At 37.6% G+C, this 27,664-nt stretch overlaps 1 protein-coding gene across 1 annotated transcript; it reads left to right on the forward strand.

Annotated features, from left to right (window-relative positions):
- The first annotated feature begins 1,613 nt into the window (after window positions 1-1,613).
- Window positions 1,614-27,597, forward strand: NMU (neuromedin U). Its single transcript, XM_070614913.1, has 10 exons — window positions 1,614-1,951; window positions 4,709-4,767; window positions 11,075-11,122; window positions 15,104-15,163; window positions 16,522-16,551; window positions 16,641-16,691; window positions 18,592-18,666; window positions 21,865-21,918; window positions 22,965-23,004; window positions 26,087-27,597. The coding sequence occupies exons 1-9, from the start codon at window positions 1,843-1,845 to the stop codon at window positions 22,998-23,000; spliced, it is 522 nt and encodes a 173-aa protein (XP_070471014.1). The 5' UTR covers window positions 1,614-1,842; the 3' UTR covers window positions 23,001-23,004; window positions 26,087-27,597.
- Window positions 27,598-27,664: the final 67 nt, after the last annotated feature.

Consider the following 27,664-nt stretch of genomic DNA (forward strand, 5'->3'; position numbering starts at 1 on the left):
AGCCCAGCATTTTCCAGGCTCCTCTGTTCTCACTGACATCTCACCCCACATAGCTGCTGAGACTAGCGATCTTTCAGTGCCCCTCCAGGAGACACAGGTAAGGCAATGGGGAACCAGAACCCCCTCTACCCACTGACATCCTTATTTCATTACATTCTTTGCACTAGTTTTTTACTACTTTGGGAATAAATCAAAGTATGAGCATTCTTGAATCAAATCTATTCCTTGACATCCTTGAACCTGAACCAGACTCTGTGATCTGGCCTTGCTCCCCGTGGTTCGGGTAGATAAACAACTTAAAAATGGTAGCCATTATTTTCTCACTTGATCTGTCAGGGTTATCCTCCTGCCTCTCTCTGTATCTCTGACAGAGCACTATCCCAATCTACCTTGCAATACAGCTATTTGAGTATAAGTTTGGGGTCCTTCACCAGATTGTAATTTCCCTTAGGAAACATCCTACAGTTACTAAATGTATCCTTAAGGGCATGCCTTGCCTACAATGGGTTGCACAATGCATGCCTGATACATTAAAAACCCCGATTTAGCGGAGAAGCATCTTCAAAGAGTAGGATAGTGAGTGGCTCTCTCACTTGCTGATATCCTTGGCCAGACTGTTTAATCTTTCTAAGCATCATCAAATGAGAATCATAAAACATTTGTTTACATCCCAGAGATGTCATGAATATTAAATGAAATAGCATAGGAAAAAGCGCCCAACTTAAAGGTGCCCCTTAAGAAATGTTAATGTACTTCTTTCCTATCTGTTCCTCAGCACGCCTTTCAAAAGGTGGTCCAATAAGATCAGTTTTCCCTCTTTTGAAGAAGGAAATTAAAACCGTATCAGCTAGTGTCTTAGAAGAGGCTGCTTCCAGGACGTTTCCACTTAGGAAGTAAGTATGGAGAGGGACAGTGGTCAGGTCACCCTCGAAATCAGAATGCAACAGCTAGGGTGTGACAGCAGCAGAAACGCACGGAAAAAGGAGTTACCTTAGTCTTGGAAATCCATAGGACAGCTGGAGGTCTTCTAGAGTCGTTAGACAAGCATGTGCGGTCAAGCCCCAGTAGTCCTTTCTTCTTGACCTTCATTAACAGACAAGTGCATTTCGCTAAATAGTCTCAGACCTTGTAGGAACGGGACGGGGAGGGGGGGGCGACACACGGACATCACCATCACCGTTGACTCAGTACTGCTTTAACATTCACGGGGCGTTGAGCTAGGAGCTGGGGACAAACGAGTGAACAAACAGAGGTGCTTCGACAGAGGGGGCTCCTGGAGCTCCGGGAGAGGAGGCACCGCACAGTCCCGGGAGGGTGAAGAAGGCGGCGCGTCCCAGGCAGGCTTAAGATACAAAGGACCGTCGCCGCTACCGAGTTAAAAAACCTGGATCCCAGCCTCTTCGGACCGCCTGGTGTGCCATGCCCCCCTGGCTCCCACTCAAATCCTTCCAAAGAAAGAAATGGACCTGCATTGATTTAATTCCATTCTCCTTTATCCCAGAGCCCCTGGGAGAGGGAGAATGCGTGACAGCCTGAGTCAGAAACTCCGGCCAGGGGCGCGGGTCCCTCCGCGGGGAGGGACAGGGACGGGGGCGGGGGCGGGGGCGGGCAGTGGGTCCCGAGTGACGCGAGGGAGGCCGGGGGCGGCGAGGTGACGCGCGCGGGCACCGCGCCGCCTCAGCCCACGTGTCCTCGAGATTTAAAAGTTGGTGGCGCGCGGGGCGGTCAGTTCGGCGGCCGGGCCCCGCGAGCGGCGCGCCAGGGACGCGAGGCACGGGCAGGGCACCGAGTGGAGCAGCGCAGAGCAGGGTCCCGAGCCCCGAGCCGCCCGTGGGCGCCGAGATGCCTCGAGCCGCGAGCCGGCGCCCCGGGCCGCCCCCCGGACAGGCGTCCCCGGCGTCCCCGCTCCTGCTGCTGCTGCTGCTCGCCTGTTGCGCGGGCGCCTGCCGAGGTAAGCCGGTCCCGCGCACCCGGGCCCCCGCGCCGCTTCTCGCGCCTCCCCCGGCTCCACTCGCCGTGCTCTCGTCCCTCCCTTTCTCGCCTCGACTCTCGGCTGTGGCCGCGGGGCTCCCCAGGTCCTCGCCCTTGACTGCAGACGCGGGTTGTCGCCCCAGGGCAGCCGGCGGCACAGGTGCCAGTGGCCCGGCTCGAGCGCGTCCCCGGGTCGGCCGAATCTCCAGGCCTGGCGCGGGGCAGCCCGCCGTTGATGGAAATTTGCAGGGCTCCCCCAGGCTCAGGATGTCCAACCCGACTGGCCTGTGGGTAACGGGAGTGAAAACGGTGAGAATTAAAATGCTTTCTCTTTGATTGCAATTACTGGGGGGAATTGATGGCTGAAGCAAAACTAGAGTGAGTTTGATACATCACCTGCTGAGGCGACGTAAACTTGGAGAGTGCTCAGTTTCTTTGGTGAGTGAGCTCTTGTTCTGTTCAGATAATCTCGAGCGGGAAAACAGGCCCCATTTTAGCCGTTCAGAAGGGTAAAAGGGTGGGCTCTGTGCCTTATAGGTTTTCAAGCCCCACGTCAGGAAAAGGAATAGAGATTTTGTGTTTATCATGAGAGTTGGCGAGGCAAGCGTGCAAACCGCGCTCTCTGAGTGCTCCTGCTAGAGCCAGTGAGGGCAGATGTGACATGATAGCAATAGGGACTTCCTGAGCTTGGCTTAGAGGAAAGAAGTGGGGCGGGCCAAGGCCAAGTCAGGGAGGGACGTCTGAAGCTTGGGAGATCAGGTAGAGCAGAGCACGACTCCTTGTAGTGGGGAGATCATGTCCTACTCTCTAAAGCTTACCTTTCCAGGTACTTTGAGGGGACTGTTCTTCATTCCCAGCTCTGAGGCAGGGGCCCTCTAGAGTCAGCCACTGCCCTGCTAAGACCACGAATTTTCCAGCTGGCAACAGGTTCTCTTAGCTTCCCTCTGCTCTCCGGTCAGTGAGATAAAGGTGGGCAGACTGTTTCACCATTGTTCAGAAGCTTGCAGACTTGAAACCATAACTGCAGGGACCTTTCAGAGCATAGCCCAGCCCTCAATTAGATGTGGGGGAACTGAAGCTGTTATTCTTTTCCTAATGTATTTATTTTTATTGCTGTCCTTTCGTTGTTTTGATTTTCTCCTTTCCTTGAGGAATTGGAGATGCGGGGAGGGGTCCCCCTGCTTGAGAAGCAGGTAATTTGGCTTTGAAATCTAAGCAGGCAGAAGCCAGGAGACCTAAACCTTTTCCATCACACAGCCAGGAGTGATGGAACATGACTTATGCAAAGCAATGGTAATCGTTTTCAGTTTTCAATTTGTTACTGGTAAAGTTAGGATGGTAATCTTTATCTATCTTATTGAGGAAGGAGATAGTTTTAAAAATGGCTTTTACTCTGTAAAGCAAATGTACTTTGCGTGTATGTTATGTGCTATAGGCTGGCAGTGATTTTGGCATCAGTGGGAGATACCTGCTTTTTGGGGAGGCGGGGGAATTTTCAGGCTGCTGGTGATCGAGCAGAAACTATGGGAGGCAGCAGCTGGTTTCTAAAAAAGACAAGTCTTGGATTTTATTTCCAAAAGAGCATGTCTGCTGGCTGACCAGTCGTCTCATAAATATTCCCAATATTTCTCAAGTGAAGGGATGAGATCCCTCTCTTACTACACAGAGACCCCCCTAGGCTACCCTTCTGTGTCTTCTTTCCCCTTCAGACCTGCTTTTGGTACTAAAAATACTAATTTTATCTTTCTAAAAATGTGATGGGGTGGGGAGAGGGTGACTATACGGTGTGATCTGCCCCGGTCCTGAATCCCTAGAGATGGCACTGAAGGGGAAGCATGACGCACTTAAACAAAACTGGGAGATAATCTACCACGAGTAATCATTATGCAAGATGCATCTAAAAACAACAAAACAAATGTCACAAAGCCAGAGGAAAATAAATAGTGTCAATAAGTACAGCATCCTTGGTAAAAACGAGTTAGCAGAGCATGCAATAACAAGAAGAAGATAAAGGGCCAGCCACAGATTCAGCAGATGGAATCAGTTTACTATTCAGAGAACATTATTAAAATAAAGAAGGAAATTTCCTATAAGAGGGGAACATTTTAGATATCTGCAACAAACTGTCACTTGATTTGTCCCGTGACTATAAGTGATCAAGTGCCTAAGACTAAATTAAGAAGTGTCTTTTCCTACTCAGGCCCCTACTCACTGAATAAGGGTTAAAACTCACTCCTACTCCCAGCTCCAGGCAAGCACTAGTCTTTCTATCACTATAGATTTGCCTTTTCTGGACATTCCATATAAATGGAGCCATACAATATTTGGCCTTTTGCCTCTGGCTTATTTGACTTAGCATGTCTGAAGTTCATCAGTGTTGTGGCGTATATCAGTAGTTCATTCCTTTTTATGGCCGAATAGCATTCCATTCTGTGGATGTACCACATTTTGTTGATCTATTCACCAGATGATTGACATTCAGATTGTTTCTACCTTTGCATTCATCTACAGTTTCTTTTGTGTAGACGTGTAATTCATTCATTCTTGAAAGTAATGTCTTTGTAATGTTATTAAAATTGATTTAATAATTATGTCTCCTTATACTAAGTCAAATGCTGAAATAGGAGGTAGAGATGTACAGTGAAAACTGAGAAATCATCCCCAAATGAACTATACATAAAGGTATAATTTTAGAAGAAATACTACAAAATTAACATGAGTATAACTTTACTTTTAGGTGCTCCAATATGGCCTCAAGGATTACGGCCTGAACAAGAACTACTGTTGTGGAATGAGGTAAAGAATTGTCCTCATAAAAATTCATGAAAACTCTACCCTTTTTCGAAATTATCGTGGTGAAATGAAATAATATAATTAAGCTTTGAGACAACTATGATTTTACTAACATTCTGACATCATAATATTCAGAATTATTATTTTTATCAAATGAAAGAAGGAAAGATGAAAAGAAAAAATGCAATAAATAGTAAAGTAAGATGGCAGAAATGAGCCCTAATAATAGAGTGATTACAATGAATGTGAATGTACTAAAATGCACCACTCAAAAGACAGGGATTCTCGGAATGGATTTTTTAAAAAGACCCAACATATGTTGTCTATAAGAGTCGCACTTAAAACAGAAAACAAAAAAAGTCTAAGTGAAAGGAAGGAAAATGATGTACCAAGCAAATATGAACGGCAAAAAAATTGTGGTAGCCATCTTAAGATCTGACAAAGAGAATTCAAAGGAACCAACCATCATAACAAACAAAGTGGGATCTTATGTGCTAATAAAAGAACAAGCAAAAAGATACAAGCATCATTAATGTATGTTAACAAAACAACCTCAAAATTTATTTAACAATTGATAGAACTTCAGGAAAAAAAATAGGTAAATGAACACCTGTAGCTGGAGATTTTAGTACACCTCTCTCAAAACTAATAGTCAAAGCAGACAACACATAAGTAGATATATCAAAGATCTAACCATACAGTTAATAAATTTGAGCTACTAGAAATATTTTTAAAAACCTATACTAAATAGTATGCACATTCTTTTTGAGTATAATTGGAACATAAAAAAAATCATTGGAACATTAAAAAATTAGACCATGTGTAAGAATGCAAAGTTTCCATATGTTAGAGTCCATTAAAAATGTTTTCTGATCATAATGCAATAAAATTAGAAATTAATAGTAAAAGTTTAACTTGAATAGCCCATCTCTTTGGAAAGTAAATAGCATTTTGGTAAATAACCCTGGGCTAAAAAGGCAATTACAAAATACTTAGAACTGAATGACATAAAAACATTATAAATCAAAATTTGTAGGCTACAGCTAAAACAGTAGCTAGAGAGGAATTTTAGCTTCATACATATTTATCAGGAAAGAAGAAAATTTAAAAACAAGTAAGCTAAGCATTCAAATAAAAAAGGTGGGAAAAAGAATAACTGAGGAAATTCAAAGAAACATGAATGAAGTAAATATTAAAAATAAGGGCAGAAATGAATTTTAAAAAGAGAGAAGGGGAGAACAAGTCAACTATATCAACAAAACCATTTGTTTGTTCTCTCAAAATGTTAATAAGCACTGGCAGTACTGATTTTAAAAGGCAGAAGGAAGATAAAGATAAACAAGATATAGACTGAAGAAGAGTAGACCACCAAGAAAATGGGGTTTTAAAAATGTTTTTGAAACATATTATGGACAATTCTATAAGTAACACTAAAAACCATTGAATTGTACACTTTAAATGGACCAATGGTGTGGTATATGAATTATATCTCAATAAAGCTGTTACCAAAAAAAAGTATTATGAACAGCTATATGGCAATAATTTTGAAAACTTAGATGAAATGGACAAATTCCTAGAAAAATATCTGATGCCGAAAAGGTGCAATAGTAACATAATAAGCACTGATGAAACAATTTCTTTTTTTCTTATATCATTGGCCAAGGCCTCCAGTACTATGTTACACAGTAAATGTACCCAAAGTTTTTCCATAAAGTATATAAATTTGCTCTAGAATTTTGTTATATAGCCTTTACCTAGTTAAGGAATTTCTCTTCCTTTCCTATCATGCTAAAAGTTTTGTTAATCCTAACTTAAATTTGAACTTAATCAATACTTTATCTGCATCAATATTGAGATAAGCAATATGCCTTTTCTCCTTTAATCTATGATCATGGTGAATTACATTAATAAATCTCTTGCTGTTAAACTATTAGAGCTAAGATGAGAGTTCAGAAGATTTTTGGATGTAATATACAAGAATCAATAACATTTCTTTTCACTAGGAAAAAGTAACCTGAAAATAAAGTTAAAATATTATATCATTCACCATAGCAACAAAAACTATAAGTATTTAGGAACCAGCCTAACCAAAAATATGCCTTAGCTTTATGGAGAAAAATATTAAATTTAATAAAGGAAATCGAAGATGATGTGAATATGTGAAGAGACATTCTTTGCTCTTGGATGGAACTATTAATTTAATGTAATAAAAATGTCCATTATCTCCAAGTAAATCTCATAAAGCCAATGTAATCCTAATCAGAATTCCATTTAGTTTTTTTCAGAAACTTCATAAATCTAACCTAAAATTGATATGGAAAAACATAGGTCTGCAAATAGCTAAGGAAATTTTAAATATAAAGTGCTAAGAGTGAGAACTTGCTCTACCAAATATCAAGAAGTACTATAAAACTGTAGTAATAAAAAAGCTATGGTAATGGCACAAGGACAGATAAATGAACCCCTGGAACAGACACTTGAGTTTGGAGATTTTAGCAGACACTGTCAGAGTCCTGTCATATCCCTTTGTCACTCACCATTCCTGAGCACTCCAAACTTACTGTTTCTACTGCAGGCACCTGTGACTCTGCCTGCTTGGCTTGTGCTCAGGGCAGATCAGAAGTCCTTGAGAGTAAATGCCCTCACCACTGAGGACAGCCCTCAACTGGTGACCCAAGGGAGTTGGTGGGTAAATACCTTAGCTGCATCTCCCCTCTGCTCCCAGAGTTCTACACTGAGATAACTCTGAGCCCTACGTTGGCTCCCAGAGTTCCCCACTTCCCCATGGTGGTAATCTGCTTGATGACATCCCCTTTATTGGATTCCTTCTCCTCCCTGTTTTACCTCTCCACTCTTGTACTAGTGCTTCTTGGGTTGTCTCTCAAGTAATCCTCTCATATCCAAATCCTTATCTCCAGGGATGTTTCTGGGGGAATCTACCCTAAGACAGAAATACACATAGCCGTAAATTTAACTTACAATAAAAGTAACACTAAAGTTCAATGGGGAAAGGACAGCTTGTTTGGCAAATGAGGGTCGAGGAACTGGCTTGCTGTATGGAGAAAAATGACACTTAACACTCTATGCAAAGGTGGGCTCCAGGTGGATTAAAGATCTAAATATAAGGGGTAAAATTGTAGAGTTAATGGAAAATATTTTCTATTAGGAAAATGTCTTTGTGTGCTAGGAACAGGGAAAGACTTCTTCAATATAAATCATAAGGCCAAAAACACGATGAATTGGATTATTTGAAAATAAAGATTTCTTTCAACAAAAGACTCCATGGAAAAAGATAAGAGCCTTTGAAAGAAGATATTAACAATGTCTAAAACTGACAACAGATTAATTTCTAGAATACCCAAGAAAAACTATCAAATCCATTGGATAAAGACAGGAATCCAAAGTAAAAATAGTCAAAGGATAGAACAATTTAAAAGATGAAACCTAAAGGCCAACAAGCACCCAAAGAGATGCTTGAATTCGTTAGCAATAGTGAAGTGAAAGTTAAGATAACAGCAAACTGTCACTTTCCACTCATTAGACTGGCAAAAAATTGATATCTAGATAATGGCAAGTGTTAGCAAGGATGTGGGGTGTACAAACCCTCATGCCTTGCTGGTGAGAGTGTTAACTGGTAGAGCCATCTGGAAAGCAACCTAGATATCCCCATGGTCTAGCATTCCCTCTCCTGGGTATATAGCCCAAAGATATTCTTCTACAGATCCATAGTGGAGGACAGATAGGAGGGAATGGAAGGAATCAGAGAGAACCTGGCTGTCCATTACTGGGGGGTGGGGGAGAATGGGTAAGCAACATGTGTTGGGTGCACATTATAGAGTACTCTACAGCCATTAGGAGCAACATACTAGATGTACCCATTAACATGGACAGATCTCAAAGTACAGAGTTAAGTAAAAAAAAAAGTGAAAATACCACACATGCACAGTCAACAGCAGTACAGATTTTACAAGAAGCTAAACAAATGGAAGATACACATCAAATACATTAGAAGAGTTGCCTATGGGAGGATGAAATAGGAGCAGGAAGTGGAAATATAAAAAGAATAAATAAGTAAAGCAAGTCCAATAATGATAGTGAGCTATGAATTGAGAACACCCTTTGTACCTAAGCCACCCCCAACAAAATACAGAAGGGAAAAGATAGATGATAAGTGCCAAGTACTGAACAGTCTTTAATAGCCCGGAAATCTATGAAGTCTATTCTGAGGGTCTCTGCCTTGGTATGCCAAAATACACACTAGAAATATATAAACAAGATGAAGAATAATTTAGACACAGATATTAATATATAATACAGAAACGTTTATTTTAGCTTGAAATCATCTATATTGCGGTGGAAAATCTTTGAAAAAATATTTTAGATGATAATTCTGGGGAAAAGCTCACATAGAGTTGTAAAAGCACTATAAGTCCTTTTATAGAAAATGATATTTAAAGCAGTTGAGATGCTCAGAACGTGTAGTTAAGTTTTCTTCTGGAGGTTTTACAAATTACAGAGCTATTCAGACACTGAAAGCACATACTTTTCAAACCATATATGGAGACCTAATCATTTGCAAACAGCTTCATCAGTGGACTCTACAGAGTTCTCAGAAGCAATTAGCGGCACTTAAAACCATTAGGGCCATAGCTGAGTAAAATGAACAAACGCTTACCCAAATAGAAAGTGGGTGAGCAATGTTGCTGGGCCTTTTAAGGAAAGACTGAAAAGCTTTGAAGTTATCTCCTAATTTGATTAGTTGGTGCTTTTTCTTATTCTGATGTTTTTATTCAAGCAATAATTGGTGCACTGATTTGTTAGCCCTGAAGTTCAAGGGCTCTCTGTTCTGGGACATGGCCACCTCACACAGGTGGGCAGCCTGGTTGGAGGGTAAACAGCTTTCCTCCTGAGCGTGGAATGTCTTCAGCTGTCTAAGCACCACAGAAATTTCAGGAGGACCCACTCCCTCCTGCCCTATGAAAGCATTTAACATTTGGAGGTGATATATTATGCTCTGGTCACAATGCACAGCTTAAAAGGGTATCTTTTGGCTTTCCCCTCGCAACTGGCTTCTCTTTTTATTTTTTCCCCACGTTTAATTTCTTTTAATTAAAGAATATTTATTGAACACTTATTCTGGGCAAGTTAGATATGGCACAGCCCCTGCCCTCAAGAAGTTTATCACTTATGTGTGTGTGTGTGTGTGTGTGTGTGTTTTCGTATCCATGATTCTGGGTTCATACGGCGTGGAAGAGGGAGCAGGTGGGTGGGCACAAGGCACAAGTGGAATTAAGCAATTCCCCAAATATTGTGATGTACAGAGAAGATGGCAAGTTCTGTGAGGATAAAAAGGAGAGAGACATATATTTTCTATAATATTGCCCACCTTTGTTATTCTCTAAATTAGAGAATCGTGTATTTTAGGACACGTTCAACTTGGAAGCAATAAGGAGCTTGAGAAATTATGACTAAAGAATATAACAATCCCCGCTCAGTTTGATGTGAAAATGGAAATTGAATTAAATTGATCAACAAAGAATTTTGGGACTCGAAGGGGCCCCCTGAGATGTTATGCCATAAACAGGACTCAACCCAAATCATCCCAGACAGACAAGACTAGTACCATTTTTTCGAGTCTCATTTTAAAAGGCCACCAACGAAATAAATGCCATAAACAACTCCAGACATCTAGCTTAGTGCTTAAGTTCTCAGCACAGTTTTTTAATGATTAATATAAATCTCTTATACTACAGCGTAAAGTCTTTCAAGTTCTCTCTTTAGGATAAAGGCTGAGAACAGCTAGCTGCCATCTGTAGTTCAATGAGACTTCATTTCAGAAAAGAACCTTTTCTAACTAGCGATTTGCCCATGTTGTATAAGAGTTTTTACTGTATACTGTTTATCATTTAGCGCTTATTATGCTATTATCCTGTTAACGTAGATGGTGTGATTAGACTTATATGTAATAAAGACGGACACGATAACAGGGTGCTCCTTGATTTCCAGGCCACTCTTTAGTCACCTCTCACCTTTCTCAGGCTGAATAATACTCGAAGTTCTTTCTCTCAATGTGTGAAGCATCTTTATACTCTCTGATGAGCCCTATCAACCATTCTTGGGGACGTACACTCCTGTGGCTGGGGAAAAATCCCAATTCTAGGACTTCCTCTCTCCCAGATCCAGAGTCCTAAGCTGTCACAGAACTTCAATTAATGTTACAAAGGTAACTTGACTTGGTAAAATCTGCTTTCCATTTTCTGCCCTTTTCTGTCTCTTTCTGAGATGTGACTGCCATTGTTGTTTTCTGCAGATAGATGCCGCTTGTTCTTCTCTCCTGTCCGTTGACTCCCAGCCTCAGGTAATTGCAGTTGTGGGTGTTTTGTAATGATGTAGACATTTGTGTAGTGCTGAGATACTCTATTTCTCCCTTTGGACCTGTCATCACTTTCTGGACTTGTAAAACACGTCAACATATTAGAAATTATTACATTATCTGCAGGTAGTAATCAGTGCTGTGAACTTATGAGGTAAAGTGCTAGGACTTTTATCTCCTAAGTAAAATAGATTTGCAGATTATATACACACATTTTGGAAATTAAAATGTTAATTTCAAAATCAAATTCTGTGTCAGATTAAAAATAATGTCTCTTGCTGTATCTGGGGGCTAATATCCTGTACCCCAATTGAGTTTGAAACCCATGGAGAGAGAAACTTCGGAGTCAGACTTAACAGAGCTCGAAGTATCATCGTTAACTGAAAAGTTAATTTGTAAATGTGGCCTTAGATCTGATGCCAAGTGTATTTGCTAAAACTAGCCCCAAGAATTAAACAGGCTTAGACAGTGACTTGGGGACTTTGGCCAGAGTCAGGTTTTCTGCCACAAAGACCAGACAAGAACAGCTGACCAGAGAGCTGATTCCAAAAGAGGAAAAGGCTGAAGGGAACATGCTAGATTTCCTCCTCCCAGTCATCTCTCGGGTAACTCGCTCCTCTTCCCATAGGAAAGAGTTAAGAGAGAGTTGGGGAGAGAAGGGTGTTAGTCTAGCTCCTGCACATGGAAACGTGAGGAATGGGAAATAAGTGTGTCCTCCTTCCCGCGTTTCTCCTGGACGCTGCTGCTTGTGTCTGCAGCTCTATCTTTGAGTACAGGTATAGCGGAGTTAGCCTGAGTGTCTTGACTTTCTTAATCAGTGTCCCTAGTCTCCTGGACAGAGAAGAGGGCTCAGGAGAGGCTCTTGGCTCATCCTCTTTCGGAGCTATCAGCCGTGTGCCTGTGGTGTACCCCTATATGGTCTAGCCAAGGTCCCATGTCCTTCACCCAGTCCTTCCAGAATGTCATCCTGGCCAGCGTAGAGAAGCAGCCTTGCGTAGGGCTATTTCTCCTGCCTCAACCCATTCCTCAGTCTGCAGAGGATCACGTGAAAGAAGTTAGAGCACTAGATGGTAAAGCAAGACCAGGACCAAAATAGATGACATATATGAATAATATTTTAAATTACTGGAGGAGCATTGATGGATATGTAACGTGATGGATATTAATCAGCATACAATCTTTTGCATTGTATTTAAAATTCAGCAACACCCTCAGAATCACTTTTATTTCTGCAGTACTAAAAGGATGAATTTTCAAGTACTTATCTAAACACCATCAAGAAAAACTAAGCTTGGGGCCAGCCTGGTGGCGTCATCGTTAAGTTTGCCTGGTCCGCTTTGGCGGCTCAGGGTTCACAGGTTCGGATACTGGGCATGGACCTAGCATCACTCGTCAAGCCAAGCTGTGGTGGCATCCCACATAAAACAGATGTTAGCTCAGTGGCAATCTTCCTCAAGCAAAAAGAGGAAGATTGGCAACAGATGTTAGCTGAGGGCCAATCTTCCTCAAAAAAAAAAAAAAAAAAGAAGAAGAAGAAAAAAGAAAGAAAGAAAAACTAAGCTTTTATTGGACTTGGATACTATGTCCCTTTTGAGGAGAGTTTAGAATTTACTATGGAATCTTTTGTATTAACTGATACAATTTTTTTAACCTGTCAATTTCACATTAACTGTTATTTTATTATTTGTGTGATTATCTGAACAGCGCTTCAAAACATTTTTAGTAAATAGAAAATGAGGATCCTTAAGGTCCACAAATAAAATATTAAAATTTTAGTATGAAAAAATTCTTAAAGAATAGTTGTAGCTCACTGAATGATGGCTTTGTGTAAGGAATTACTGGAGAAAATGCAGCTTGTTTTGAAAATTTTTCTGTCGAACTTCAATCTTGTTGCCAGCCTCCTCCAGCTTAGCAGCTTTTTTCTGAGGAGACACTCATATATCTGAATTTCTTCTTCTTCGAGTTAAGAGCTACATCTTTGGCACATGGCATCACTAGCTATTTTCTTTTCATTGTTTTGTATTTTGTAGCATTTCTAGATGAGCCATAAAAGAAGGTTTCAGGGATTTCTTTCTAGATTTTTATGGAGTGACCTGTGTGCACTCATCCCTGAAGGGAAAAAGTGAGAAAGGATGTATTAGTGTCCACACTCTACTTTTTTTCTCATCTAGCTCCCAACCATAGGCGTAACAGTCAATACCAGTGTGACACAGGAATATCTAAAGGTCAGAAGACCTAGCTCCCAGGCAACAGTCTACAAACTACTAGCAATATGTGGTATTGGGCAACTGACAGTTTCTTAGAAGCTTACTTCCTTTATTCATGAGAATGACAGTTCCCGTTGTGTATACTACACAGCTATGTTTTAAGGACAGAATGTGAATTATATCTTTGAAAGTGTTCTGTAATTTATTGAAGCACTATATAAATATGAGCCATTAAATATTATTAATAAGTACCTCAACAATTTGCATGGCAGACAAACACATGAAGGAGAACAAAGCAGACCTCTGATGCTAGGAAGGCTGCTCCAACTGTATCCTTAACTATAGTCAACCGTATTAAATACACACTATTGTTCAAAGGTTGAGAATATTGGCGGCCCCAAACGATTCTTTTGACATGTCTTCTAAATTAAAAGTAACTACAGCTGTAAATCAATGCTTTACACATTCTTTAATGCTACTAAATGTGTTTTTTAATGCTACTATTTTTAAATGCTATTACTGTTAACTAATTGCTGTGTTCTGGCACTGTACTAAGACGTTTTATCTAAATTTAAGCCTTCCAAGAACTCTCTGCAGTGATGATGTCACCCTGATTCATGGCTGAAGAAACTGAAGTTTAGAGAGGTTAGGCAACCAGCCCAAGGTAACACAGCTAATAAAGAGTAGAAATGGAATTTGCACTGCTGTGGAATTGCAGGCTGCTCCACTCCATAGCCCATGTTTTTAACCACTAATTATATCACTCCCACCTCATACTGTTCCAGCTCCTCATTATTTCCAGTGTGCACATTTTCTTTTTAGTGAGGAAGATTTGCCCTGAGATAACATCTGTTGCCAATCTTCCTCCTTTTGCTTGAGGAAGATTTGCCTTACACTAACATCTGTGCCAACCTTCCTCTCTTTTGTATGTGGGTAGCTACCACAGCATGACCACCAATGAGTGGTGTAGGTCTGTGCCCGGGAACTGAACCCAGGCCACTGAAGTGGAGTGCACTGAACTTAACCACTAGGACATGGGGCCCGGCCCCCAGTGTGCATTTATTAATTAATTAATTGTTAGTGGTACAACTGTGCTAAATTCTGTGCAAAGCAAGTTTTGCCCCAGCTTGTCCATTTGTGCTACTCCTCACCACACCCAGCTGGCTGCTCACCACAAGGAGCCCTGCCCTACTCCTGTGCTCAGATGCTTTGAAGAACCTGATCCCGGGTGTGCAGTCAGCAGCCTGGAAGGGTGGTAACTTGGATTAGGTGCACCACGCATGGCTTCTTCCCCTCCAACTCCCATTGTTTGAGAGCAATTACGGGATTTTTAAATTAGCCCATAATGAGTAATATTCAATGAGGTTCACAGCTTTGGCATGTAGAGTCAGACTTTGCTACCAGCTGGGAAGAATCCTCTCTCTTTTGGCACTGCCCTAGTTACTCTCATAGAAGTCCGTGGAATCATAGCAAGTCCTGAGAACTATGAATCTGGACCACAGTGGAAGCCTCAATCAGTGCATATACACAGTACATAACACTTTTTTTTTCCTGGTGGAAAGGAAGTTTTTACTTTTAGGAGACAAGTTTTATCATGAGAGAAATCGAGGGATTCCAAAAGAGTTTCAATGGGCCACAAGAAGGATTCTCTTCTGGATAGTTGAACTATCCTTGTGCTCCTAACCTTCTACAGTCTTATCTTCTATGCAAATTCTGTTAAAGCAGAAGCTTAGCCTGTACATCTTCGCATTTCCATTAGGCATCGAACGCATTGGAGGAGCTTTGCTTCACAATTATGAGGAGTCTACCAAAGGCCCAGGTAAGGTTGAAAGAGTGTTTTAATTGTAGGCAAAAAATTGCTCATTGGAATTCCTCCTGAAAGACAATATACCCGATTTAGGAAGCATGCCAAGAGGAGTGAGAAGAGCATAAGCTGGTTTTGGATAAGAAACAAATACTTCAGTTTCTCTGATGTCTGAGAAGCTAGAATCTTATTAATGGAGTTTACAATCATCTAATTGGAAAATCATATGTCCCCCTCAGGTGTAAGATGTGTTCTAGTTCTGATGAGAGAAATCTGGGGTCATCTGGCTCTTGTTTTCTCCAACTCATACTACAATTGGAGAACAGACGCATCTTTCTTTGTTAGAGAAAAAGACATTAAGAATGCCAAAAAAGCAAACTATATTGTCAATGTCAGCTTGAAAATTATGTTCTTACTGTGACGTCTTGGTTTCATTTTAAAATTATTTGATTCTTCTGGGAGAACTTTTTGTCCTGAAGTGAGGATAGGTGGGAACTTGGAAAAATAGCAAGATGAATCATACTCATTGTATATTCTGTATCTTATAGATGAACTTATTTTAAAACTACCTTATCAAGGATAAGAGCCTCAGGTTTAGAATTACATTTTTCGTTAGCAGTTCTAATTTAATCTATGACCATTGGTACATTCTGACTTCTGTACCTTTCACATACAATAATTCAAAGAAATCTTGGTATTTTGAAAGGATAAGTGTTTTCTGAAACTAATAAGTGTTCACAAACTAATAAGTTTATATCTTTCCAGTGTTTTTAATGGTGACATTTTCCAAAACACTTAATTGACTTTTTTTCCTAATTAACAGAAAAGAAATGTTTGTCCGTGAGTTTCCTTTTATATTAAAAGCAAATGAGAACAAAAGAGAACAACAAAAAAGGAATGATATGACTTGTTCTTGAAAAGATAGGATTTTGGAGGGAGAGAGGAATATAAAGTTTATGGAAGAAAGCAAAAATAACACATAAATAAAATAACTCACTTATTTAGTGATAATTACTAATATTTTGATCTGATTCCTTCTTGTCTTTTTCTCTGAAGATTTTCTCATGTGATCATGTCATAACTTCCCGTTCTACCACTGTCGAACATTTAGGATGTTTCCAGTTTTTTTCTCTTATGAATAATGCTGTAGTAAAGATCTTTATTCACACTTTTATTTATAAACAGTATTTAATTAATGTCTTGTTTATTTTTAGAGCAGTATTTGCTTAACCAATTTCAGTTGTATTTTGTATGTAACATATGTGTCATGTTTTTAAAAATTATATAATCTCATAATATATTGTAAATTTTGTACTACATATATTATAATAATATATACTATAATGATATTTATATATCTCTCTTGTCAATAGGAAACAGATGAAAAAGATAATACCAAAAGGGTAAGGTGATTTCCATAAATATATACATTAAAAAATAATAAAGAAACCACTAATTGTCTATAGTAAAGCTCACTACTTTTTTTTAACAGTTCTTATTTCATTATTCAAAGACACGGAAGTTGGGCAATTCAAATGTTGTGGTAAGTTTTAGAATGACTTTTTATTAGTAATCACTAGTATTTGCTTTTTTAGAAAAAACCTGTTTTTGCAGTTTATCTAATAAAGCTAGACCAAAATTCATGTTTTTTACTTTAAAAGTTTACACGTAGATGAACAAATGGAATTCAATATTTATTATACATTTAATTTCTTTTATATCTCAATAACTACATGTATATTAAATTCATTCATTCATTCATTCAACAGTTATTTACTGAATATCTACTATATGCCAAGCACAATTTTAGGTAGTAGAAATATAGCAGTAAATACAATAGGAAATTAAAAAAGAAATCCCTGCTCTCATGGAACTTACATTCAAAAGGCCAAAAAAGGAAATAAGTAAAACATATTGTTTTAGGTGGTGATTAATGCAAAGGAAAAACAGTTTTATCCAAAGGCATTTTAAGAATTACTTTAAAAGGTGAATGTCAAAAGTGTAATTAAATAGAACTAGAAATATCCACTTCTATTCCTAAGATCTTATGCATAATTAGGCATTTAATGGGAGAATTTACTCTCTAAGATTAGCTGGATACCAGTAACTTGAGTTCAGTTCACTTCTAAATTGTGTGGTTCTAGTGGTAGTTTTTCTTTTTCTATGCATGGATTTTAAAAATGCTAACTAACCTACCTTGGTGTTTCAATTTAGGATACTTAATAATTATTTGACTATCATATTCTTTCTAAGCTTGTGACTCACTACCATAGACCAGTTTAGGGAATGACGAGCACAGTGTATTTTAAACATCTGTGTACCTGGGGAAGGTAACTATAATCTTAAATTCAGTGTTAAACGTTTATGACACTGAATATTCTTACACATGAGGTGTTGAAAGTTAGGTTATACTGGCTTAAACCAAATACAAGTTGAGTTGGTTAACAAATAACCACTATATAGGGCTTAAAGTAATCCATTTGATAAATGAATTTAATATTTGTGAGAAGGTTCAGTTCAAGCCATGCCTTTAAAATGAAACTTTGTCAGGTAGCCACATGTCTCAAGTGTGCTTTCATTTTCTTCTGCTTGGCATCTTTATATTTTGAGAAAATGTATCTTAGTCATGTTTTTCACGATCAACGACCTATTGCCATTTTTTTGGTGTCCCTTGTTGTCTTGTTCCATATGTTCAATTTTAAAAAATGTATTTTATAAAGGAGATTACTAGAGGCTGGCCCGGTGGCGCAGTGGTTAAGTTCACATGTTCTGCTTCGGTGGCCCGGGGTTCGCCAGTTTGGATCCCAGGTGCGGACCTACGCACCGCTTGTCAAGCCATGCTGTGGCAGGCGTCCCACACATAAAGTAGAGGGAGATGGGCATGGGTGTTAGCTCAGGGCCAGTCTTCCTCAGCAAAAAGAGGAGGATTGGTGGCAGATGTTAGCTCAGGGCTAATCTTCCTCAAAAGATAAAATAAATAAACAAATAAAGGGGATTACTAGATGTGTATGCAGTATAATCTTCTGGATAAACATTTTCATAATAGAAAACTTATTCTCACAGAGTTGGTTTCATCTGCCCCAAATCATTCTGAGTAAGTCTAGGAGCAGACGGCTTTTTGCCTCTCAAGGATGCAGGTGGGTGATGTACTTGTTGACAGCTGATGATGGAGCTGAGGCCCTCAGGAAAGTGCTTCTTCAACATAGTGACAAAGATCCTAGCATGGAGCTACCAAATTTAATTCCCTCTCTTGGCTTATTCTCTACAGTTCTTCGAAGTGCTCACAAAGGGCTGTCTTAGATAACGTCTTTCTTGTTCTTTTCTGTCTGGAGCAAGAATAGTGGGTAAAACCAAAACCAAAAACAAACCAATAGGAAACCATCTTTATGCCTAATGCCGAGAAGCCTTTGTGCTCATCATGTGTGTGTGTTCGTGTCTCTCAGTCGTCTGTCGTGCATCCGTTGCTGCAGCTCGTTCCTCAACTGCATGAGAGAAGAATGAAGAGATTCAAAGTGGACGTACGTAACACGAACTGCATGCTGGCTTTACCACTCTGTGTGGGGCAGCCCTCTCTGTTAATTCCCAGCTGTGCTGGTTTGTAAAATACTCTTCTTCAGGATCAGCCCTACATAAACGCCCAGTTAGCCCACGGAAGAGCATCTGTTCACAGAAGTGTTTTCACAATCAGGAATAAGAGAAGGGTGCCCCCTTTGCATGTTATGTCCCTCCTAACTCAGGCTGTGGGCGATGAAGAAAGCTGAGAATAGGATTTCCCTTCCAAGGCCATGACCCTCCCAGGAAGGAAGACTGTTCTTGGTTTAAGAAAGGACATGACAAGTGCCTAGTTGTTAGGTAGGAATAGGCGAAAAGGTAAAGGACAGTTTACTGCCCCTTTGTATACACGTTGGCAGATGGCTAGGATGGCAAGCTTTCTATCCAAGTATTAAAATGTTGGTAAGAGTAAGGCTCGTGAAATAAATACATCAGAAACTCAATGTAAGCATTTTGTTTTCTCTACAACTAACAAAAATATGGCCCAAATCCAGTGTCTATGTTTAAGATGAATATAAGGGAATTTTAACTAGAAGTTGTGGAGTTTTTATTGTCATTAAAAAGAATCCTCAGTGATGAAAGTTTCTAGGTATTATCTTTAAGCATGCCTTATATTCTTGTAATACATTACAGGGTTAAGTCTTATATTAGCTCACTTTATTCTTTTGGCAACTCTGATGGTACTTATACAAGTATTTTCATTCCCAGTTTAGAAAGGGGAAAACAACCCAGAATAGTTAAAGATGCTTTCCAAGATCATTCTAGTAAGTGATATTAGAGGTTACAACAGTATTCTGACTTCTGGTCTAGGCAAATATTTTGTTCACTGTGTTGTTCCTTGTATAATCTAATCTTGGATACTTCTATTATTTTAGTGTTAGGTTTTTCCTTAATTTAAATACCGTATTAATTTCATTCTTCTTAAAGTTCTACCAAAAGTCTTCAAATACTTTTTAAAATGCAAACAGCTTAGGCAAATAAATTCCTCAAAATTTATTTTTATGGTCACTATTTCCTCCCTAAATTCTTCACATGCTTAAACTAAGCTTCCATCAAGCGAGACAGCATCTGCTGCCAACCTAAATGAGAAATGTAAGAGGAACTGTAGTAGCCTCTTAAAAATTTTAGAATTTCCAGTATGAAAAAGAATAAAGTCAGTTGTCATCAGGCTTTCTAGAAATAAGATATGCTTTTTCCGATTAACTTGTACTTTCTGGAGACTTTGCTTGACTTATGAATAGTATAAGATTTTGATGTAAAAATCCTGTTTCCTAAAATACACCAACAAATTATTAGTTTACTATATCACTTCAAGGTCATTATATATCAAAGCTAAGCACTCAGTATTGTGGCCAATTTGGTACTTTGTCTGAATCTTTCACCTTGAATGAGACTATGTTTCCAGAAAACTAGCTGAATATGTGGACTCTGACATGGTAGTATATCCTGATGGACAAATGATAACTTCTAGAAGTACTTCGCAACAAGCCAAGTTTCCTAGGAACCTATGAAAGAAAAGAATATAAGACATGAATAGAAAAAAAAAATTACAGTAGAGTGTTAACTTTGCTGGCTTAAGTCACCTAATTTTAAAACCTATTTTTGATAGCAAAATGTTTTGGCTTCTTAAAGAAAATGAGTTTTCAGACCTTAGTGCATTCAAATACTTTTCTTAAATTTTGTTTGCTAAACATCCTCACCTCCATCCCATCTTTTTTACCTCTACTTCCTAAATTCTTTTATCTTTCTGCAGTTCTATCTTCAATGATAAGACTAAAAAGACCTGTATGTTTGGGTTTGAAAGTTTTAAATTTTGGCACGTTTTAAGTAACATTTTGGCCTACATTTTTTTGTGTTTAATATAATATACACACCTTCTTATATAAGCATATAAATATATAGTTTCTATGTGCACATTTTTAAATATTAAAATTTTCAATCTTCTAAGTAATTTGAGGGGTTTATGGTCAACATGAGAATTAGGTACAAAATATTGAGAATTTAAGGTATATTTCTTGTAAAGCAAGGATTTCAGAATTTTAATAGATATCAGAGCCATTTCTTAGAATTTAAAAATATGATTGTGGGGCCAGCCTGGTGGTGCAGCAGTTAAGTTCACACGTTCTGCTTTGGTGGCCCCCAGTTCACCGATTTGGATCCTGGGTGCAGACCTGCACACCTGTTGTCAAGCCATGCCGTGACAGGCATTCCATATACAAAGTAGAGGAAGATGGGCAAGGATGTTGGCTCAGGGCCAGGCTTCCTCAGCAAAAAGAGGAGGATTGGCAGCAGATGTTAGCTCAGGGCTAATCTTCCTCAAAAAAAGAAATATATATATATATATATATATGCATATATAATTGTACTTATATTATGGAATAATTGAAAAAGGTTTTGATGACAAATGTCATAGTGATTGCCTTCCTGATACTTCTTTAAAAAGTAGTTGTTGAAAATAGGAAGCTACAGGAACCAATTTTATGGAAACCATAAAATTATTTTTTTCCGTTATGTTTAAAATGAAATGTTTTAAGAAAACACTTCAAAATATATCCACTATGAATAATTGGTTTGTCCTGCTTGGTATTTTTCATTAACATTCCTGTAAATATAATTATATTGGGAAAATCTCTTCTGAAGTCCCATTGAACAAATATAGTTTACCAAAGTTGTCCCTCAATTTCAATTTAAATTCCTATAGAAATATTGTGTATTTTAGCTCTGACACAATCCTGTTTTATATTTTTCCCAGGTCATGTGTTAACACATACAATATGTATTTTAAAGAAATTATTTCACTCTAACAAAATGCTGAAAGGAGATTTTAAATATAGTTAATTATCTATGAAGTGTCTGTCTTTTCTTTCTACTTATTGATGACTATATGTACAACTGACAAACTTCCTGAAAATAGAATCTGTTATATTGATAAGAGAATTATTTTAAAATGCAACATTTTGATGATACTGCTAGTTATGGAAAATTCTTCAGGTATAAATGCAAAGATTACTTATTGATATGAATTATATACTCAAGTCTTTGATTTCCATCTTTGTTTAATTATGATAGTTGAAAATAACTTTGAGCTTCACTATACCTTCAAGAAGAATTTGCACTTATTTTTACTGTTATTTGATTTGTAATACCCTCATTTTCTCTTCTAGGAAGAACTTCAAGGCCCTTTTGAAAGTCAAAGTCGAAGATATTTTCTATTCAGGGTATGCTCATTAAAAAAAATCATCAATATCAAAATTAAAAAATACTTTCACTGTGCATTTATTTATATTAGCTCATAAGTTTCAACTAAGTTTTGAAGTTTATTTATACATATTTGACATCAAGTGTTACAGTCTGAGATTCACTTCTTCTACCTCCTTATTGCTTTAATATTACGGCATCTCTGATCTCTTCTCTACTCCACTGCTTATGTTTGTAAATCCCCCTATGACATTCACCTTTTTCACAGTTGAGTTCCATACCATTTCATGTGCAGGCATTGAGTGTCTAAAAGATGCATTACTCCTTAAGTTCCAAAGAATCATTTACTAAATGTTTGATTCAGGAGATCGGAAGAGGTATGACTATTTTCATAAGGTTTTAAAAATAAAAGAAGCAACTAAAAGAGAAGCTATGAGTAGACAAAGCTTTGTAATTGCATTTAGTATTTTGTATGTCCAAATTGTCTATGAAACGTGAATTTCTTTCTGAGCAACTATACTTTCTAAAATGTTTGTATCCTTAATACATTAGCAGAGATTTTTGTCTCAATTCATTGAGCAGCTATTTATTGAATTTCTACTGGGTGCTAGGCAATGTACCAAAGGCTGGGAATATAAAGACAGACAGGATTCCATTCTTACACTGTAGGTGTTTACAGCCAAAAACGGGAAATTGATACATTAACAAATACAAAATACTCTGGTAAATGCACCTTCAATCCAGGGGCTATGGTTTCTAGAAGTGAGGCACTTAACCAGGCCAGGGAGTGGACGAGGTACAGAGAAGGCTTTAAGGGCTGAATTTGAAGACTCAACAGGAATTAGCCAATGAAATACTTAGCTAAGGAATTTCAACTTTATTGTAAAGACTAAGGAGAACCACATGGTAATATTTGCATTTTCAAAACTATTGGAGAATGGGTTAAAGGAAGGAGGAAAACCAAAGGATGAAATAATACCACACATTGAGATCATTAGGCTGCTCTCTATGAAAATTAACTTCCCACCTTAGTTACACTGATTTGTTTCTAATTTATTTTTTCCAGCCACGCAATGGAAGAAGGTCGGAACGTTACCTTTAAAATGGTATGCGCTTCACAATTCAACCCAGTTTGAAAATTTTGTTTTCAGATATTCACAAATTAAACTGTGCTCAGTATATTTCCATTATTTGATTGCATGTGTACGTTAATGTTCTATATAAATACTACAATTATAGGGGCTGTGAAGGCTTTGTATGATGGGAAATGCCAGCATCATAGGGCCCGAATTGCATTGCCCATGTTGTGTGTCCCACAATAGTCATCACTGATTTTGTAGACATTGACCTTATCATCGTTTATTGTGCAAGTAGTATATGGCAGGGATTGTGTTCTTATCATGGTAATCAGTGTCCACAATAATGGGCCAGAACTTAAAGACTGAATGCGTTGCTGTCTTCTAAATGACCTGTATTCCAAGATTCTTTATAAAAGCTATGGTTTACCATTTCTAGAGAACTAAGAAAATGTGGAAAGACATGATAGCATGACTTCTACTTTAGGACTCCCAGAGTTTCCACGTCAATGCTGGAGATGTAGTAGACACTTCGTAGCTATTGAATGACCCTCCATGGTTTGTGTGTGTGTGTGTGTGTGAGGAAGATTGGCTCTGAGCTAACATCCGTGTCAGTCTTCCTCTATTTTTTTTTATGTGGGATGCCGCCACGGTGTGGCTTGATGAGTGGTGCTAGGTCTGCGCCCCGGATCCAAACCCATGAACTCCAGGCTGCCAAAGTGGAGCACATCAACCTAACCAGTATACCAGCAGGCGGGCCCCATGACTCTACATGTTTAATAAATATGTTAATCCTAATATCTTACTAGACTACGAATTTTGAAATTAAACCCAAATGAAGACTGATAAATTTACACCACAGAAATAAAAGTATGTTCTACTAACTTAAGGTAATCCTAAATCCTGTATGCTGAAAATATTTTTGCAAATATTTCATTCGTATCATTTATCTCAACCCTTACTTATTTAGCTTAAGAATGTTAAAATTCTTAATATTTTCTCATAGAAACAAAAATTAAAATGCACTATTTCTAACTAAAGAAGGTAACTGCAAAAGTATACAATATCTGGAAAATAAATATAATGAAAACACTGCATTATTAAAACTTAGGGGACTCTGCCAAAGCCATATTCAGTGGAAAATTCAAGGCTTTATACACTGTGAAGCAAGAAAGAATGAGTGAATTAAGGATTTAACTTAATAAATTAAAAAAGAACAACAAGGTGAGCCTCAGGAAAGCAAAAGGAAGAAAATTATAAAATGAAAGATAAAATTCATGTTATAAATTAGTAATATAGAAGAATTGGTAAACAAAGCACAATCTGCTTCTTTGCAAAACATAAAATAAAATAGCCTAATTAGCCTACCCTAATCAAGAAAAAAGGGAGAAACCATAAATATACAAAAATACAAACGAAATGAGAATAGATATAGAAGAAATGGAAATCATAAAAAAGTAGTTTGCAAATCTCTGTGCCTGTCAGTTTGAAACGGGGGTAAAATGGAGGATTGTCTAGGAAAGCAGGTGCTACCAAACTGACCTCAGAAGAAAGGAAAAAATTTAAACAGTCTAATAGCCATGGAAAAAAATTAAAATATTCTCTAGAAACTCTTCCCTCAAAAGTACTAGGCCAATAGATTTTGAATTTTTCCAGCTCAAAGAAGGAAGAAAATCTCAAAATACTTTTTATGAAGCCAACAAATATTAGTACCAAAACCTTATAAAAGTAGTGTAAAGAAGGAAACTGTAGGTCAATCCTATTTATAAATATCAATGCAGAAATTTTAAAGAAATATTAGTAAGTTGTATTCAGCAGTATATTCAAAAAACTATATGACCCCATGAAATGAAGTGTATTCCAGCAACTCGGGATGGTTCAACATGAGGAAGGCTATTCAAATATTTTCATCGTTAGAAGAAAAATTATTTGATCATCTCAATAGATGCTTTTGCTAAAATTCCACATCAATTTCTGATGTTTTAAAAGAAGAGCCTGTAGAAAGAGATGAATCTTTATTAACGTCATTTATAGATGGTCTCAAAGTCAATAGCAGGCTTAATGGTGAAAAGCTTTGGAGCATTTCTATTAATGTCAGGAAGAAAACGAGGATGATCTGTCAACTTTTATTTAATGTAGTTTTTATGCATTAGCCAATTCAGTTAGATAAGAAATAAATAAAAGATACAAATATTGAAAAAGTGAGGAAAAAAATTTAATATGCTCATAGGGCATAATTAGGAGCTTAAATTTTCACTCTGAGTTTGGCATTAACTCCTGTTTCAGCAAAAGCTTGTTATGTTCACATCAGGAATATGAGCAAACATATTCTTAATTTTTTCTTTTTTCAAGGAACTAAGAACAAAGAGTTAATGGAAAAGAAACTATCTTTTATAGTGTTAAAAATATAGAGTCATTTACAAAATGTGAACAAAAAATAGTTTAACCCTAAAATGGAAAAAATGTCTGCGATTGGAACACCAAACTGTGTTAGGGTCCTCACTAAAATGAAATGGAATTTAATTCATGATTTGATCAATTTAGTAAAAAATTCTCTTTGAAATTGAGAAAAATAGCTTTATTTGGATTATTTCCAAGATTAAGGGCTACATAGACTAATTCACTCAGGATTTCATTTTATTTTGTCAATAGAGAAATACTTAGTAATCATTTTTTTCTTTGTTTTTCTCATGTGGTTATCTGAGGTCTTACTCTGTCCAGATGACTTATATTTACTTAGAAAGTGGTTAGAGCTAAAATAGAATGATTTAATTGCAAATACACAGGAAATAAATACGTAAGGAATAACTGTGCAACTTTTGAAATATTTTATTTATAAAACTTACTGGCATTAATGAGCTTTAGGAAACTACTTTTTTGTAGGTAAATACAGTAAAATTTTGGAAAATACAGACAGAATAAGTGTTCCATCAGAGAGAAATTAAATGATAGCTAAAAATATACGGACTGAAGAATAGCTGAGAAATAGCTCCAATGTCAATTTTATCATCCATGACAAAGTATTTATAGAAATGTCTATATGCAAACATTATATACACATTCGCATACACATTTATACTTGAATCTAAATTCAATTTTTCTTTTTTTACAGGATACCAACTATTTTCCACAGAAACAACGCCATGAAATACAAAATGTACTGATGTTTTGTTTTCTTCTCAAAAACAATCCTTGCTAAGTTTATCATGTTTGAGAATCCTTGTGTTGTAAACATTCTCAAAAAATTGACTGAGATTATAAATGTTTAATTTGTTGAAAATTTTTAAAAACCTTAAAATATTTTTTCCTAGTGTTGTAATGATAGTATGTAATAAAGCTGTAAATAATTATGTTCCTTAGATCTCCGAAGCTTTTGACAGTACTGGTCACTTGCTCTTTTATTTTTATTAAAGGCACTCAGTATAGAATTGAGTGTTAATGAACTATTTTAGTTTATCCTATTTGGATTTCATCAGTGACAAAATAACCAGCTCTTATAAATACCAGAATGTCCAGTAGCTAACAATCTTAGAATGTGAATACCAACTAAAACTACACTAGTTGGAGAATTTGGCCATGATCCATCCAGTAATCCAGAAAGCAAGTTCTGATTTACATACTGTAAAATAGATGTCTGATTGCTACAAACATATCAGGAGGCTAGCTTTTTCTACCAACTGGTAGTATGCAGTTTATCTTAAAATAAGTTGGTTCACCCTGTAATAGCTAAAAGGCAACCAGTCTTGTCCATTACCAGAAAAAAAACAATATTACTCATGGAGGATTGTGAACACACTTAGAGAACTTTTTACATCAAATCAGTCTTTAGTGGACACAGAATTAATCTTAGATGGATGTTGAGATGTCTTTCTTCAGGTTCCCCTGAGTTTTTTCCTTCTGATATCCCTCTTGGATAACCACCTACTTACTCCACCAAGCAGGCTGCTGGCTGATTAGAGAAAGGCAGCTTTCTGGTAGGATTATGTCTTACATTCTTTATGGTATCTAACAAACTTTGTCTTACTAATGTTGATGACTGATTAATAGCCTAAATTATGCCTTTTACTAACAAAGTCCCTGAATTTCACTTCTTGGCAACCATGTGAAGAACATAAGGAAAGAAGGAGCAGAAAAGGACAAAAGGTACATTCTTCTTTAAAAAATGAATTGCCTTGACAAGATAAGGACTTGAGAGCAGACAGGACCTCCTACTCTAAAGCCACAGATGTATAGGGCAACATTAGCTAGTGTGACGTACAGTGATGCAACTAGCCTGGATTTTAAATTGTCGAAATAAGAAAAGGGACCCAAATTCTAATTTAATCAGTTCCCAGGGCCCCTCAGAAATCCAGAGACAGTTAGGCCACATACGTTTTTTAGGGCTCCCCATGATATTAAAAGAAGAAGAAGAAATACCCAAACATGGTTACAAAAATTGTGGGATATTTAAAAATATTTTATATTTAATGGATTAATATCTTATATGCAAACATAACAATATATAAGCTACTAAGAGTATAGCATTTGTATCAAGTATTAACTGGGCACTAAAGATGGAGTGGTCCAATGCTGAACCCAAGTTTAAAATTGTGTCATTAAAACATTTTTTTCTTCTTTTCTAAATCCTATCAGTATATCTCTGTGACTATGTGTATAACTTTATTTGGCAGTAACGTCAAATGTTTTCCCC

The sequence above is a fragment of the Equus przewalskii genome, chromosome 3 (genome assembly GCF_037783145.1).
Source record: "Equus przewalskii isolate Varuska chromosome 3, EquPr2, whole genome shotgun sequence".
Lineage (NCBI taxonomy): Eukaryota > Metazoa > Chordata > Mammalia > Perissodactyla > Equidae > Equus > Equus przewalskii.